This window comes from Zootoca vivipara, chromosome 5 (genome assembly GCF_963506605.1).
Source record: "Zootoca vivipara chromosome 5, rZooViv1.1, whole genome shotgun sequence".
Taxonomy (NCBI): Eukaryota; Metazoa; Chordata; class Lepidosauria; order Squamata; family Lacertidae; genus Zootoca; species Zootoca vivipara.
Genome location: NC_083280.1, coordinates 40,295,301 through 40,313,595, shown reverse-complemented (window position 1 = coordinate 40,313,595; position 18,295 = coordinate 40,295,301). Strand labels below are relative to the sequence as shown.

General features: G+C 44.5%; 1 protein-coding gene across 6 annotated transcripts in view; it reads right to left on the bottom strand.

The window, feature by feature from the left end:
- DGKD (diacylglycerol kinase delta) overlaps window positions 1-16,414 on the bottom strand; it is a 74,637-nt gene extending 58,223 nt beyond the window's left edge. For 4 of the 6 annotated variants that reach the window (XM_035132659.2, XM_035132663.2, XM_035132664.2 and 1 more), the window contains exon 1: window positions 1,201-6,637. In XM_035132659.2, coding sequence (XP_034988550.2) covers window positions 1,201-1,371 — 171 coding nt within the window. In that variant the 5' untranslated portion in view covers window positions 1,372-6,637. Of the gene's footprint in view, window positions 1-1,200; window positions 6,638-16,237 lie in introns of those variants that run through there. The other 2 variants (XM_035132661.2, XM_035132662.2) reach the window with 1 other exon arrangement.
- Window positions 16,415-18,295: the final 1,881 nt, after the last annotated feature.

Here is an 18,295-nt window from a genome sequence, read left to right as displayed (position 1 = left end):
TTCCTCCCCCACAACAAGCACTCTGTGAGTTGAGTGAGGCTGAAAGACTTCAAAGAAGTGTGACTAGCCCAAGAAGTGTGACTAGCCCAGTTCACCAGATTATGAATCCACTGCTCTTAATCATTACACCACACTGGCTTAGCAAACTCATCTTCCTACCTCCAATGAAAACTGTCAGCCCACATAATCCACATAGTGGCATGCCACAAACAAAGATCAGGTGCTCTACAAAAAAAACCCAAAGCTGCATATGGCCCAAGCAAGGGAGCCAATTGATGCACTACAGGGAAGAAGCAGAAGAACTGCTGAGCTTAACCATAGTTTCACAAGAGCTCTACAATTTCAAAGATGATAAATAAAATTAGGGAAATTCCTAAGTGCCTTCAAACTGCTACTCCTAGAAAAATAATGAGCTGAAAGTAAATGAAAGAACTGAAAAAGTGGCAGGGATGGACTCTACCTCAAAGAGTGAAAGTGATAAGCTACTGGAAGTGGAACTGCCATTTTGTGAGTTCCATGAGGTATCAGGTAAGTTACAGAGATACTACTATGGCAGGTTTGAACACATCTCCTAGTTCATACTCTACACCCATGAAATAATGGATATCTTCCAGAAAAGAAAAGAAAAACGTATTGGGCAGAAATCTTGAGAATTTTTATTGGTGAGATCCTGTGAATATGCGGCTTCAGGAAATTATGCAAAGACTCCCAACCTTGGTCTGCAGAATAAGAAGATAAATGCCACTGATGCTCTTAAAGAAACAAATGAAAATTATTATCTAATAGTCCAAAGACTTAAAAACAGGCTAAATATAGGCAAGGTTTGTGTGGTTAACATGAATAATAGCTTGAAGAACTACTGGGAGTACAACTGAATGGTTCATGATTTGATGAACTGAAATAGAAACAAATATCAGCCCCCAAAAGGGTGACAACAGATCCTAAATTAGACAGTTTAGCTTGTTTTCTGGAACTTTCCTGCCAATGAATCCTGATCAAAGAAATATTTCAGGCTCAACCAGCAGACTGCTGGTTTGATTTTGTATTTAATCAACCTGTAGTTTAAGCACAAGTTTGTAAGACTGATGCTCTGTACTCAATTCCAATTCTATTCTTTTTATTCATATATTTGTGAACTGATACCCAAACCTGTTTCCAGTCTATTCAGGGACTGAATTCACACCTTCAGAACAAACTCACCTGTGCAAATGATGAGCACTCCTCCATCTCTTTTAAAGAATGCTCTTTCAAAGAAAACACCACCACCCAAAAAGGCTGCCAACATTCTTGTCCGCCAAAGTAAAAGTAAACCAATGAATTTTCCTGCATTAGACTATCTACAGGAACCTCATAGATACACGACTTAGACATGAAAGGCTAGCAAAAAAACCCCCAAAACCTGACATAGTTGTTGGGCTGCCTCTCACACAACACAGATGCTGCTGGGGGAGAGAAAAAGGCTGTAGTTTACAGCTGCCCATCTCTGCAAGAGAGCTGCTGTTCTATTTATAGGCAGACAGCTTAGTAAAGACTTTGGTGGGTTTGGGCGGAAAGGGCTTGAGATAAGATCAAGATGACTTTATAGCATGTTTTCTTTTTCAGGCATTGCTGCTTTCCTTTGGCATGATGTTCACTTCCCAGCTAGCATATTGCTCAGTCCTTTTGATACTGGCGAATGCTTCTGAGCAATGAGATCTGATGAAATGGTAACGGCTGAAAGCAACGTGACATTTTCCTTATCCTCCCTTTACAATCCTTACAAGAACTTAGAATCTAGCTTCAACATCTGGTCACGTATCATTACGTGAACAGTGATCCACAGCAAATGGGCTAAAGGGAGAAATCTTACTCTGCCTTCTCACTCAAAAATAAACAGACTTATTATAGGAATTTATTCTTAGATCCCATAGCAATCAGCCAGTCATATGAGGCAATGCTATTTTAATTATCTGCATCATTACTGGGAATAAATGCATGTACCAGTCAACTAAAAGTTAAAACAATTCCCAGGAATTAATTTGGAATTCAATAACCTCACTTGCTTCCTAAAGGATGCAATGACTCATTAAAAGAGGAATGAGTAGTTGCAAAGAGTTGTTCAAACTGCTTTCTTTCCCCTTGCTGGCAGCTGAGTGACCTACGTGAAACAAAAGACAGAAGGCAGATTTGTGCCTTCTACCATAGATGCTCAGGATCTATGGTTGCTTCCTTTATTTTATTATCCATGAGGTCCTGCTTTCTGCCATCTGCACAGGAGTCATCAGGATAAACTTAATCAAGTCAGATGGCTCTGATTCAGCTGGTGGTTTTTGTAGACCCATGTACATATTACTGGCTATGCATATCTTATCAACAATATCCAGTTGAGTTCCAGGACTCTGCTCGTCCACCTAATGTAGAGGCAACAATGTAGTGATAAGAGGGAGAGTTGTACAAAAGGGGGTGGGAGATTCTGTGTTCCAACTGACAGCTGAAATCTATTCATTTTCCAGCCAAACACTAACCCTGAAGTCAACAACAAAAAGACTACTAATATTTCAACCATCATGTTTTAAGAAGCACCTGTCCATTCAAACATGTGTGATAGATGTGTAAAATGAAACTGGGAATACACCAAAGTTGTGAATAAGTGTGTTAAAAAGTGAACATACTTCAATAAGTACTGCCTCTGGCATGCATGGTGAGCAGCAAGCCTTCCACCTAGATGTAGAAGTGGATGGAATCATTCAGGCAGTTGTGTGGCAATCCCTGTCATTTCCAAAGGTGCGAGGAAGGCTGGGGATTGTCCTGTACCTCCAAGGTGAAAGCTCCTGAAGATCCTTAGCTACACAGGGCCAAACCAGCAATTACAGTACTTCCCACTTCCGTATTCCTACTTTGGAGCAGGAAAGGTATTCGGCACTGCGACCTGAGGGTGCTCTGTGTACCTTTGAGCACTGGCACTCAGTAACACACATCCCACAGTGGCCTTACCTTCAAGAATGAATGGATGCCACTACAAAGCACTTCTGGGAAGCCGTATGCAAAGCACACACTTTCCTTCACCACCCAGCTTCTGCCCCCAGGAAAAATTTAGGGTGGATGAGCTGGAGACTACAATTTTTGGCTTGGCCAGCAAGACCAGCCAAAACGTATGGACCTGGGGGGGGGGGGCTTGGAGCTATGCTTTGTCCTCAAAACAACCCTTTAAAGTAAACTGGTGTGAGACACTGTAACTCACACCAAGTTACCGACAGAACACTGTGGTGTGTGAACATGTGTGGTTCTGAATTTGGGTTTTCCACATCCAAGTCCAACACTGTAGCAACTACATACACCTCACTAGCTTTCAATTACAGCCATGAAAACGGCTTTCTTTCCCCTTTCTGCTAGCTTAGTGGCCTATGTGAACCAAAAAACAGAGGCTGCATGGGATTTGTATTCATCAACGAATTCTCAAGCTATCACTAAGTCTTCAGGCAATGAGGAATCATTACTCTAAGCATCACATAATCTTTAAAGGAGACTCACAGTTAGGATACTAACTGCAATTATGATAAGAATGTCCCTTTTTGCAGTGTGGTAAAGAGAAGTTAAATATTAAATTTCAGATATGATGACATCTTGGAAGATGTACTACAAATGAAATTAATCCAGTGGCAGCTTTTTTGTATTTCCATATTTATTTTTTTCCATATTAAAGAATGAGAATGCACACTATGAGCAGGATCCAGACTAGCTATGGATAGAACTCCACAAGACACTGCACTGTCTCTGCAGACCCCTGAAAACATGTTCTGGCAAGAACAGCATGGGAGGTGGAGTTTTGGACTATTAAGTTGTCTTCCCTCCTTCTTCCAGCAGGAGCCTTCACTAAAGCTCCGTTTCTTCTGCTTTTGTTCACAGAAATGCGAGTCTGGATCCAACCCCATGTTGTTTGTGGGTTTGGAGGAATCCATTTGTGAACATAAAAATAAATAATGTCTGCTTCCAGACGACAAGTTTACTGTGCAATTGCTATGGCTTGTTAACTCATATTTAACAGGGGGTCCACATGATGCAGCCATCATTCCATAAATATACATTTTCCCAGTGCTCATTCATCTTTTTTCTTATTAAAAAAAATATCTGACTTTGAATAAAGGACTGAAATAGAAGAGCAACCTCTCTGCAGTTGTGGTTAGAAAAATGTCAAATTTTGAACCACATTGGGAGGAGCTGACCTTGGGGTAGGTGAAATGGTATGCTGGGAAAATCTCTCCTTTCTCTATCACAAACTTTACAGTTTCAGTTACAGAGCTACCGTACTTCTTGTCCTGCAATGCAGGTCCTTTTCCCTGGAGAACACAATTCCAATATTACACATTTTGTAAAATAAGTAAATGTCTTGAAGTGCTTAGAACTTCAAATGGGAGGGACACTGCAAAACAAGAGGCACATGAGAATTCTGTTCTCCCAAACCACATGTCTAGGATTAGAAAGAAGAGATTCCACTAAAAATAGCAGTGTTTACTTCTGAATAAACATGTGTATGTTCTGGCTCTAATCCTGTAAGGCCTCTTGCCCTGTGCTGCAGGCTTTAATTTTTTGTTGCTGTTGTTAAAAATAGTTTGGAATTATGGAATTGTGCTACAGTGAGTGGCAAATTAGGTGCATTTTTATTGGAGCACCCATGTAGCAGCAAAAATTTGAATAATATACAGTATAATAAAAAGGGGCAGTCATCTGGGAAAATAGACTTTGGCAATCCCACCTGCCAATGAACCCAAAGTGCTTTTACTACATACTACCCCCAGAATGTAGGGACGCAGGTGGCGCTGTGGTCTAAACCACTGAGTCTAGGGCTTGCCGATCAGAAGGTTGGCGGTTCGAATCCCCGCGACGGGGTAAGCTCCCGTTGCTCAGTCCCAGCTCCTGCCAACCTAGCAGTTCGAAAGCATGTCAAACTGTAAGTAGATAAATAGGCAGGAAGGTAAACAATGTTTCTGTATGCTGCTCTGGTTCGCCAGAAGCTGCTTAGTCAGCTCCCTCGGCCAATAAAGCGAGATGAGCGCCGCAACCCCAGAGTCATCTGCGACTGGACCTAACGGTCAGGGTTCCCTTTACCTTTACCCCCTGGAATGCAACCATGAGTTGCCTGTAAATAAATGCAAAATGCAAAAATTGAGTTGCCTGTAAATAAAGGGGTGAGCCACTCGGTCACTGAGCCATCCGCTTGGCAAGTCCCCCCCCCCACGCTGCGCTAAACTGGCGCAGCGTGGCTCGGAGACTCGCCAAGCGGCGCCGAAAATGGTGCCTGCACCTGCGCAGACGCTGCAGAAGCCATTTCCTCCGCCCCGGACATGGGCAGCATGGCGGCAGTAATAGCTTCTGCGCAGCCGCAGAAGCTATTTCTGGCACTGCAGACACGCACAGAAGCCATTTCTGGCCCCCCGGACATGGGCAGCGTGGCGCCGGAAATAGCTTCTGTGCATGTCCGGCCCATGTCTGGCCGTGGGAATCCTCTGGCCCACGGCCGGAAAACGTTGCCAACACCTGTCCTATTGTCTTGTGCTACTTAATTTTCAGAGTTGCACAACTGCGATACAGTGGAACAGCACAGCTACTTTTTTATTATTTCAAAGGTACATACATGCAGATTGAAAAATGCTGAACACATACCCACAAACAAAAACAGGGTGCTAACATGGTGGTAAGATGTTGAGAGGAGTGTATGGCAATAAAGAGAGCGCTAGCAGCCAACCGTCTGTAAGCATTCATTATTTATTTCTTATATAACATAAATAATAAATACATAAATTTTCATGTTTCTTTTTCAGGTGTGCAAATTGATGTCATAACCTTCTGAAACTGAAGGAAGTATTGCCAGAGGCACCAAAACACTTTAAACTAGTCAGTGAATCCATTCTGAAGGATGTCAAGTTCCTAATGATTGTGATGTGCCCTGAAAACATTAACTGAGCTGCACATAAGGCAGGTGCATGTTATGCACAATGCTGATGGATGAGGAAACCACAATTAGCACATCAAACACCTGGGAGTAGAGAAACATCTTGACCTGGGGCTGAAAAAATGACAAAGTCTGCACCAGGTGGGTCTCACCAGGTGCAGCATTCCACAAACAAGGGAGAAAATGGGACTACTGAAAAGGTCCTCTGTGGTTTGTTGTTATGTCTCAATTCATATACTATCAACAAATCAATTAGGATCATTGCTTTGCCTCAAAAGGTTGCTACAACAAGGAGGCAGGAGCGAACTCGTGAAGCTGGATGCTGAGCCAGTGGGAAACAAGTGGGAAACAAGCATACAAGCAACCATGGACAAACAGGCCAAACCCTACGCCAAAGGATAAATGGACATAAATCTGACATCAGGAACCAGAAGACAGAAAAACCAGTAGGAGAACACTTCAATCTCCCAGGACATTCTATACAAGATCTCAAAGTAGCTGTCTTACTACAAAAGAATTTCAGAAATAGACTGGAAAGAGAAGTTGCTGAATTACAACTTATCACCAAGCTCAAAACCATGGAGGGACCTGGTTTGAACAGAGATATCGGATTCTTATCTCATTATACATGATAAGTGATCTTCAGCCATCTCAACCCTTGCTTTTTCATGCAAAACCATTTGCAGTCGTTTTCGGTCATCAACAGCTATCAGTCAGTCAATCACCCACTTCCACCACCCTTCTGAGTGATCCCCCCTCCCCTCCCCATCCCCACCCCCTCCCCACCCCTTCTCTACATAAGTGCCTGGGGACTCCTATTTCACTGTATCTGAAGAAGTGTGCATGCACACGAAAGCTCATACCAAAATAAAAACTTAGTTGGTCTTTAAGGTGCTACTGAAACAGTAACAAAAATATCTGCATGGCTTCAGGTTTATTTTTTTAAAAAGGTAACGTATTTAACATTTTTGAACAAATAAGCAATCACTGATCTTGAAATCTTTTCTGCCACTAATGCATTATTAACACAATGCTACAGGATCAGGTACTTCCAGAAAACTCACACTGCAGTCCTATACATACTTTCCAAGGAGTAAGGCCCATTGTTTACTTGGGCCTTACGGTCAAAGTAGGATTGCACTCTCAGAGTAATCATGAATGGAATCATGAATGGAAAGTACAGAGTAATCATGAATGGAATCATGAATGGAAAATACACTTCTACAGAAGAGGAACCATTTGAGAAAATCTGGAGCAAATATGACTGAAGGTGTCATTGCTTCATTAGCCCTGGTCAACAACAAACATTGTTGTTGTTTAGTCGTTTAGTCGTGTCCGACTCTTTGTGACCCCATGGACCAGAGCACGCCAGGCACTCCTGTCTTCCACTGCCTCCTGCAATTTGGTCAAACTCATATACAATTATATATTGTATACTCATATACAACACACATACAGCAGCTCAAATAAAAGATATTGTCTGAACTACCGGTACTTTGTCTCACATTTCTATTTTTAGCTAGGTGGCAACTATTTTTAAAGTCTTTATTGCTGCTGGTCCTCACCACGTCCTGTTGCACTGCAAACTACAGATAAACCGCACTGTTAAAGGTAGGACAAAGTAATGATGTAAATAAGACTTCTTAATAAAACAACACAAGCTCCAGAAAAGACAGTGAATTCTAAAGCAGCAAAATATTGCAGACTGTAAAATATTATGCTACATAATTAACTGGTTTAATTTTATTTAAAAATCTGTATTCACATTTCTCATTTATACATTTTAATGCACTAAATGTTTTATATTATTTACCTTCCCATGCAAGGGGAGTCATCATTATTCCCACATTCTAGATGGGTAATTGATGCTTAGGATACAATCCTACCCTCCATTTTGAACCACAGCCAAGGCACACTTACAGAACACGTGATCTGCATGGAAAAGGTCCCAGGCTCAAATCTATGCATCTCTGGATTAGTATTACATCTGAAAACAGCCATGGTGTAACAACATGATAACCTCAATGCAATGGAACCTGGCTTCTGCAACACATTGCCCATTTAAGTTAGACAAGCTCCAACATATACGGTATTGTATATATTGTGTTGATGCTAAAATCTTTCCTACTTCCACAGAGTTTCTCGAGAGGCTTTTCCAGAAACTTGTGGGCAGTATCGGATTTCCCTTTGGAGAATGTGAAGGCAGAAATGCTTTTGAATACCAGTTGCTGGAAACCACAGGCAGGGAGAGAGCTCTAGTGCTCCAATCCTGCTTGCAGACTTCCTGCAGGCATCTGGTTGGCCACTGTGAGAACATGATGCTGGACTAGATGAGCCACTGGCATGATTCAGTAGGCTTTTTTATGTTATTATGAACTGTTGTATCTGATTTATTTTGTTATATTTTTATTGTCATTATACACTTGCTATGGTATTTTGTAATGTTTAGTAGTTTGTAAATATTCCAAATAATAAGTAAACTCAGCCAATGACTAAAGGGAAGTCAGGAGCAACATGGAGCCAGTGTTGTGTCTATAACTAACTTTGTACAATTACTTCCTAAACATTCATATCAATTCACAGAAATGCTTCTCTGGTTCCTGGAACCTGGAAAACACAGAGAGCCATGCACAGCTGCCAAGTTTTCCCTTTTCTCGCGAGGAAGCCTATTCAGCATAATGGAAAATCCCTTAAAAAAAGGGATAACTTGGCAGCTATGGAGCCATGGGTGTCAACTTGTAAAGTGAACTCTCTTTGGGAAAATCTGAGTCTTTGCTGATCCTTTTCCCTTAAGCCCAGCTTGTGCATCAGCAAAGGTCAGTACTGTAAAGACAGGAGTATGAGTAATACTAAGCAGGCTGTACTACAAAATTCAGTGTTTCATAACACCTGCTAACACCTCTCCCAAAATCCTGTGTCTCTCTCCAGGTCTGCTGGAATAAAGGCATAGTACAGCTTCGCACACAAAACTCTATTATTAAAGTATTGTACTTCAGATTCTCAGTTTTCTTTAACACAGCCAGTCTGCCTTGTTTACTGCTTCCATCACTAAGTGAGGCTGTCACTTGGGCTTAGTTTTAAAGGCTCTTAAGCAGCAATGTTATATGCTAGAGCAGGCATAGGCAAACCCAGCCCCCCATATGTTTTGGGACTACAACTCCCATCATCCCTAACCACCAGTCCTATTAGCTAGGGATAATGGGAGTTGTAGTCCCAAAATATCTGGAGGGCCCAGTATGCCTGTGCCTGTGCTAGAGGTACCACCTGTTCTTTAGTGCACTGCTAAGTAACAGGAACCTTTGATTGCTTTGTGAGCGTGAATAAGAAACTAAAGTAAAAACAGAATCTTCTGGCTAGCCATGTTTCAGGCCTTCAGGACACTTCAGATCATCTTGCCAATGGTTGAGATGCAAGCAAAGCAGTGCCTTAGCACTTGAGATTTATTGCAATGAGCACTTAAACTGTAACTCACTGGATGATTTGGGAGACTAAATTCATAGCTGAGAACTAACACTAGGTATTACATTTCAAGAAACTCCTCAAGGGCAGTAATTGTTCACAGTAACAGCAAGAACAAACCAAAGGCTTGAAATATATGTTTAGAATATATTCTTGTGGTTTATTGGAAGCATACTGTCATGTGCATATTTCTCTTTTATTGTTCAGGACCTGTTGAACCTTCCGATATCTTAAATAGTCAACCTTATGTGACTGAGCAGCTATAAAGCTCGAATTAACATCAGGGTTGTCCTTTCCCCTGGAATTGCCATCCTTTCTCCACTCACTTCTTATGCGGAATCCTCACAAACCACTCTCGGATTATTACATTCCACTGTTTTCTGTGTTGTTGCCCAGTGTTTCTTCAGGCCCGACTTGTGGCTTTTTCTTTTTGCAGCAGCAGCCTGTTCTTCATGAACAGGCAACATGCAATTAGAGCTTTTAAGGGTAACTGTTCCTTTAAACAGAAAGCTCCTCCTTGCAGGTTCAAGCCCATTCCATTTCTACCCTGGCTAGTGCAGCTGCAGGAATAGTGCTGAATTGCCCATTTGGCCAATTTCCCAACTCCCAAAGTGTGCATTAAATTAGTGGTTTCTCACCATTCCCCACTCTTTTCATTATAGTAAAATAGCAATACTTTACTGTAATGGAAAGAAAAGATAAAAAGCTACAATGGAAGAGAAGCCATTTATTTAACACATATTACCGTCAGGGGGTGGGGGTGGGGGCTGGCTAAATAGGGAACAAATGAATATTAATCCCCAAACCACACTTCCCAGAAAGCAGTAACATGTCTGAACCAGCAAACACGAAGCTTGCCATTAGCAATGTAAAGCATCTTAGCTAGCTGAACTTTGATATGAGTAGACATTAAAGAAGCATCTTGGCCAAGATACTGGATAACATAATGCTATATTGAGTGCTGTGAAGAATCTGCCTTACTTCCACTATCACCTAATTGCAGAAACGCAATTCCTCAGCAGTATTAAAGAGTTCTAGCGTGGAAGCAACACAAGTCAGTTTTGAAGAAAACCCTCAAAATGGCATGCACAGTATACACATTAATCATGCATTAATCTTCCATCTCTCGTTGGAAAAGAAAAGGCGATCAAAAGCTAGAGAGGAAGTAAATGAAGAAATGTATACATAATTAAGATAGCAAGTCACAAAATAGAGCAATTGGTAATTCTAAAATTGTTATCTTGAGAATCCAGTACTGCTTAGCTACCGTGTTTCTCCTAAAATAAGACACGTCTTATATTTATTTTTCCTCCCAAAAAACACACCACGGCTTATTTTCAGGGGATGTCTTTTTTTTTTTTTGGTGTCTTTGCGGAGGGGGGAGAGACGGAGCGAGGCGAAACGGTGTGTGAGTGTGTGCAGAGCACAGACTGCCCACCTCGCGGGGGTAACCTCCTGCTGCTGCACCTGGGTAAGGAAAAGGGGACTTCTCCCTCGCGCGCACGCACGCACAAGAGCACCAGAAGAGTGCTCTTCGCGCTGCACTGTGCTCCCCGAAGCGGCAGCACGAAGAGCCCGGTGAGAGGCAGCTGCGGCTGCAGGTGAAGCCCGGGATCTGCGTGGGCGACTGGGGGTGAACGCACTGAGCGCTGCGGCGGTAGCGAAGAGGCGCCCGATCAGCTGAGAAGCGGGCTGATCGGGCGCCTCTTCGCCACCGCCGCAGCGCTCAGTGCGTTCGCCCCCAGTCGCCCACGCAGATCCCGGGCTTCACCTGCAGCCGCAGCTGCCTCTCACCAGGCTCTTCGCGCTGCGCTGCGCTCCCCGAAGCAGCTCCCACCCCCGGCTTATTTTCGGGGGATGTCTTATATTTATACTACTAATTAAAAGCCTGGCATGGCTTATTTTTGAGGACCGTCTTATTTTAGGAGAAACACAGTAGAGGTTTTTGTTAGATTAAAGCAATGGAAGCTTAATGGCTATACACAATTTCTGTTTATAATCCTTGTACTTAAAATGTTTATATTCACATAGCACAAGCAGAGTGTTTAGGCTTTTTACAACCACATTGACGTAGGAAATGATGCAAAGCATGGCAAGTGATTAAGTGGGAATTCAGAGCGGAGATTGGCCTTATATGAACTATGGCAAAATATAAAAGGTATCCATCCATGTCAAATCTCTAATTATTGCAATTAAAACATTCTAATTTGGGAAAGGCTCGTTCTGTGTTTTTCTCACTCACACCAACGCTTAGAGTCCAAATTTACATATTTGAGACTTCTGAATCCTTCCCTATTCCTAAGGGAGTCACTGCAAGTGTACTATTTAAATATGATAAAAGCATTTAAGGAAGTAGAATTTCAAATGTCCATCTTCAAACAAGATGAAGATCAGGAACTTTCTCCAATTGGAAATGTTATAATCACCTACTTCAAAGTATAGATAGCGGCTCTCCATAGACAAAGAATTTGGCTACCTGAGGTAAAAAGCAAGTAATCAATTAACAGTTTGATGTCACTGCCAGTGACTTTAAATCAGTATTCCAGAAGAAAATACTTCAGCATTAATACTACAAAATAATAGTGGGCTTAACTACATGTTTTATGAGGTTTCCTCCTCTTTGTTTGATTAATCAATCAATCAATCAATCAATCAATATATACTATGTATTCATAAGTTTGACCAATGCAGCAGAAATTAGAAGTGATTTTTCCTATCTTAAACTTAAGGCTGTTTCCAGGCTTAATTTAATAAAGAAAAAAATGTGTCATTCAGAAGCTTAATATTGGTTGAAACCCACAGTTTCCCCACAGAGTTCTCTCCAAATATATGTTAACTATGGTGCTGGAGGAGACTCTTAAGAGTCCCATGGACTGCAAGAAGATCAAACCTATTCATTCTGAAGGAAATCAGCCCTGAGTGCTCACTGGAAGGACAGATCCTGAAGCTGAGGCTCCAATACTTTGGCCACATCATGAGAAGAGAAGACTCCCTGGAAAAGACCCTGATGTTGGGAAAGATGGAGGGCACAAGGAGAAGGGGACGACAGAGGACGAGATGGTTGGACAGTGTTCTCGAAGCTACGAACATGAGTCTGACCAAACTGCGGGAGGCAGTGCAAGACAGGAGTGCCTGGCGTGCTATGGTGTCCATGGGGTCACGAAGAGTCGGACATGACTAAACGACTAAACAACAAATGGGGCTCTGCTCACCACTAATACAATTCCATTTGCTGAATATTGTGCCTAATCAAGCAATCATCCCAGCTTTCCCCTTCTAATCTGCAGCCCCATTTTGTACCACTTTTCACCTTTCCTCTCATGGCCATGCCTTCTCCCCCCCCCCTTTTCTGCAACCCCTATCCCAGAGTCCACCCCGGAGTCGTCTTCTTCCTACACATTGTAACTACTAAGCACCCTTTTCACCTTCACCCAGTGTTGAATCCACCATCCCCTCCTTTTCTGCAGCCCCTTTTGTATCCTTGCTTTCATCTTCACTCCCATACCTATGCCTACCCTCCTTCCTTTTTCTAGAACGCCCCCTTTGAACGCACAATTTTTCATCCCTCCTCTACTGTCATTTCTTACAGTAGGCACTACCCCCATTTCCATGCCTCCTCTTTCCTCCTATTCTGCAGTCCATCAGCTTCTGCGGAAACCAAAATCAACGTTTAAAACCAAGATCAATGGTTTGTACGTAACAAGGAAATATTAGTGGAAAGAGAAACGTGAACACTGTGCAAGTCCTTAGTTCATTCATGTAGCAGAGGGAGAGGGTGAGTGAGCCCAAGGCTTCACTCCAGCCAATTCCGAATCATGCACACAGTGCTAAACCATGCTGTTGGATTTTCGCAGTTTCCATTACTTCTGACCACATGCCATGCTAGTTGGGGCTGATAGGAGTTGCAGTCCAACGATATCTGGAGGGAAATAGGTTCCCCATTCCTGGTTTAGCATTATGTGTGAACCAGCAGAGTTTTTCTCTTCCTGAATGTGAAACACATTGCTGAGCCATTTCAATGTCACACGACATTGTATGAGATAATGAACCTTCATAAGGCAATGGTTTTTTCATCCTTCATTTTTGCTGTTATCTCTACCCAACCATATGGTATGATGACTTCCAGTTGAAGTACATATAACACTGCGTCAAAGATACAAGTAGCATCCCAGAAGCTTTACAGGCAGCAAATGCTCCCAATGTGCACAAAAGGGATTTTGAATGTTAGGCTCACAACTTGAAACATAACCTGTTATTTGCAGACTTCTGAGAGATACCAGGGGTACCTCCAATAAGATTCTAATTTTTTTTCTAGTATGGCTTCATAACCATGTTGCAACACGGAGAAATTCAGTGGTTGCAGGTTTTCCTGGCAACCAGATGCAGCAATAGGAAAAGCTTCCCTGGCTGAATTGCTGCTGGTCATTCAAAATACTGGTAGGCGCAGCAGCAATGCCAGCCACGGCAGGAGGAGGAAAAAAACACGACATCCCCTGAAAATAAGCCATAGAGAAACACGGTCATCAAACCCGTGCCAGAATAATGGAAATGTTAATGAGATACACAACAAGGACTGCAGATGCACAGTTCAAAGCACAAGATGCAGCACTCTTCTAAATTTCCAAACTCATTAAGGAACAATAGTTTTTGTGGTAGTAAAATTAAAATGGGTATGGGACACTGCAGGAAGGCCTAGGGAGGGTTATTTAAGCAGCTCGAAGCATCCGGATGCAGCAGAGGAATTTGTGTGTGTGACAAAGACATAGGGGCCTAGCATCAGGACTCAGCACTGTTGGGAAGGTGCCAAAGCCCCAACACACAGGAATTGACCAACTCTCACCGAGGAGGAACTGCCACCTCTGACAGAAGGAAACCCCCTTGGGAGGTTTGGATCACCTTTGGATAGGTAGAGTCCCTCCTCCTTGTCTCTTTGCAGAAACACCTTCTCTTCTCCACCTCCACACAGACCCCTCTGCCCAGAGTCACTTATGTCTTAAAGCAAAAATGTGACAGTTGCAAGGAGCCACCTCTGCTCACTCACCTGCTCTTTTTCTAGGCTGCAGTAGAGATTGGACCCCTAAGACACCTAGAGGGTGCAGAGCTGAAGTAGCTGTTTCTTTCCACTTCACCACCCAGAAGAGGGAGAGAGAGAATAGAATTGAGCTGGACTAGACCTACCATCAAGGCAGAGTGAGGTGACACCCCTCCTTCATTCCTCCTGAGCCCCTGCCATTTCCTTCCTTCTCAGTTACCAGGGAACAAAGCTTGCTTGCTTGCTAGACTGGATGAATGCTAGGTATCCATTGTATGCTAGGTGAGCATTAGTTGCTGCCACCTGCAAGGAGCAATCACTTCTCATTATCTGCCAGCAAAAACCCCCACCCCACCCTCTCTCTCTGGAATGACTGCTTACCATAACTTCTCACCTCCACATAACTTGATTTACCTGCCCTTTTACAGCCAGGTGAGATGAGACCATTGCTCCTTACCAATGTCAGTAGTTGCTCACCTATCCAAGTGATACCTCTGTTAGGCCTAATCACAACCACCATGTTGCCCAGAGAAAGATTGTGCCTCCCCTTGATCACTGACTGTTTCTACTCTTTCTTAAAAAGTCCACCTCTGCCCAGTGGAGGGCAAGATAGCAGAGATGGACACCAACTCCACTTAGTTGCTTACACTTTGCATATGGGCTGCACCAAAGTTGGATGCACTAACTTTGGGTGACATGGCAGCTTCTTAACTTACCACCTAGACAGGGAGAGTGAAGAAGAGATGGTGCCTTGTCACCTCTCACCTGCTTACTTAGTAGCTCCTCTGGGTAATATATTTGGGGTATTACTGCCACGTCAGAGAGAGAGATAGCGCGCAGGTAAATGGCTTACTTACACACTCTCTCTGGGTGGCTAGAGCTGAACCCACCACACAACCCACTGAGAAAGAGAGAGACAGACAGTATGCTTAGGTAAGAAAGCTGAGATGATGACTCCTTGCAGGGACAGTCGCCTCCACTCACTCCTCTGCCTTCTCACTCAATTCAGTGCGACAGCAAGGGCTGGGCCTATATATTTTTTATACATGCAGCTGTTTTGTATATGGTTTTTTATTGTGTGGTGAAACCGCCTCCACGGGAAGCCATTCGTAAATTAAATACACAGATACATAACTATCCTGGGCCCCAATCCCAACCACTGCATTACCCAGAGAGCAAGCACAGTCAAGCACACTGAGCGAAGGTTGGTGTGATGGCACGGAGCCACTCACCTCTATTGGCTCCCTCCTGCCAACCCCTGCGCCATTCAAGAAGGGTGCGCTCGCTGGGGAGAATGAGCAGAAGCATCTTCTCCTCCAGCCCCACCTCCACACTTTGCTCACCCAGGTGGATGAAATGCCAGGGCAGCACAAGGACCACCTGCTGCCTTGGCCCTTGCTCACCTGTGTGCCCTCTCACACACACCCCTCATTGGGATAGATGGGAGGATGCAAGAGGTGGATGAGGGGTTCCCCACCACCACCACCACGGGCATATGTTTTTTGCCGAAGGCCCTAATAAAACCTGCAAAACGCAGTAGCCAGGGGGGGGGGTTATAGACCATGAGGGGAAGGGCAAAGGGCGATGGAAGGACCACCCCTGTGCTGACGAGAGGGCCGGGTTAGAGAAACGCACTGAAGGGCTCCCGGAGAGCCCAGGCCCTGCACGGCAGCGCCGTTTACCCGGGGCTGGTCTGGAGAGGAGAGAGTGGGAATGAAATGGAGGATGGGAAGAAGGCTGGTAGGAGGAGGGGAAGCGCATAACCACCACCTCCTCCTCCTCCTCTCCCCTGAAGGCCCAACCCTTACAGCGCTCACCTTCTGGCGGATCTGGCCGGACGTGGAGACCTTGCGGATGAGTTTTTGCGGGGAACCGGGCTCTTGCTCCGGCTCGCTGTCCGACGACTCCTCAGTCGCCACCGGAGGGGCAGCGGCGGTGGCCCCGGCCTGGGGCTGCGAGGCGCCCGCCGCCGCCGCCATGCTGCACCGTGAGGAGCAGGGCGGGCAGCACCACCTAGCGCCGCAAGCGCCGCGGTGCAAGCCGGCAGCCAAGGAGCGGGGAGGAGGAGGCAGCGCGGGCGGGGAGCTCGCTAGGGGGAGCGGAGAGAGGCATCCGCAGCGGACGTGGCCGCCCTCTGGCGGGTCGGTTCTGCACTGGTACCGAGGCGACCTCCTCAGGCCCCCAAAGTGGGTTGAAGCGAACAGGGGAGAAGGAAAAGGGATGCGACGGCGGCAGCCTCTCGGGAGGGCTGTTAGTTCGCACGCGGAGAATTAAGAATGATGGTGGTGCAAGGGCTCAAAGATGCAGCTTCTGGGCTGCCTCCACCTTCCCTGACCCCAGCAACTAAGCTGCCTATTGAGCAGCCTCCCAACTCCTACTTGCATACAAGCAGGAGCGGGCGGGGATCTCTCAGGTGTGAAGGGAGGCTTCACACTGCCTATCAGAGCTTGGAATTGGGGCAGCTCCAATGGGAAGGGAGGCATTGCGCTGCCTGAGAGACCCCTGCACGCAAGTAGGAGTTGGGAGGCTGCTCCGATAGGCAGCTTAGGAGTTGGGATGTGGCTGCCCCGAAAGGCAGTTAATTAATTAAAGTATCCCCGGATTCATTGAAAAATATCTGGTAACCTTACATTAAAGAAGACCTGGTGCATGAGGGTAAGGGATAAAATGGCCTAGAATTTGCTCTGGATTTTTTCTTTCTTTTGCTAACAGCAGCATTTTGTTTCAAACAGAAGGGATCATTAAAAATGATGTTATTGTACCTGTAATCTGCCACCTCAGAATCATACCATATTGTTATGTATTAGTGTACAGTAGTACCTCGGGTTACGAACGCGATCCGTTCCGGGTCGCAGTTTGTAACCTGGAAAGGTTGCAAACCGAGCGCCGCTTCTGCGCATGCACAAAGCGCGCACGCCGCTTCTGCGCATGCATGGGATGCGCGCGCGCCGAAATCACTTCCGGGTTTGCGGAGTTCGTAACCCGAACTGTTCGCAACCCGAGCGGTTCGTAAAACGAGGTACGACTGTATATAGTTTTCCCTCAGGTCCTCAGGTCCTTGTCAGTTGTTTTAGGAGGGAACTTTAGGAGGGAACTTTGAATTATGTTTGATACATTGTTTGAGCCAGCCTCTATAAAAAGCAGGCCGGCTCGGCAATGCAGTTCAGTTCTGTTCTGGCTTCCGAATAAAGAGCTTCTGGAAGAACCGCTGTGTTGTCTACCCACTATTTAATACTGGCGACGAGGATGGGATGGAAGGACAGCAGAGCACAGCCAGAATCGGACATGCAATGAGCTAATCACTGAGCGAAATCACATTCAGGGACAGAGCATGTAACGGCCACTTCTGTTGTCCCACTGCCTTGTACAAACATAGTTACAATAACTTCTCTGTAAAATAGATTTGAAGGCATGGCACTGTACTCTGTGTTCATACGCTCATTTCAGAACTTGCAAATCGTAATCTTTTAGCACATAAAACCGAAAAAGCAGGTAGCCTGCTTGTAGATTATTCCATCCAACAACCAATACATGTTTATTTTTCAGTGTATGCAGCTATTACATATGCTGCATGTTAAAAGTACCTTCTGTGTAGGAATTTCACAAAGTACATGGCATTCATCAACATGAAAAGCAACTTCACACGACAGGCATTGTATGGTCCACACCATGAATACCACAACTTCTGAATAGGAGACATAAACCTGAATCATAGAATTTAAGAGTTGGAAGCAGCGGTTCCCAACCTTTTTTGGGCCATGCCCCACCTAAGCATCTCTAAAATCCTGATTGCCCCCCCCCCCCCCGTGACATATAATTCTTATTATTCAAGAAGTGAACTATTCACATGGAGGAAGCCTAAAAGGCCATTAACT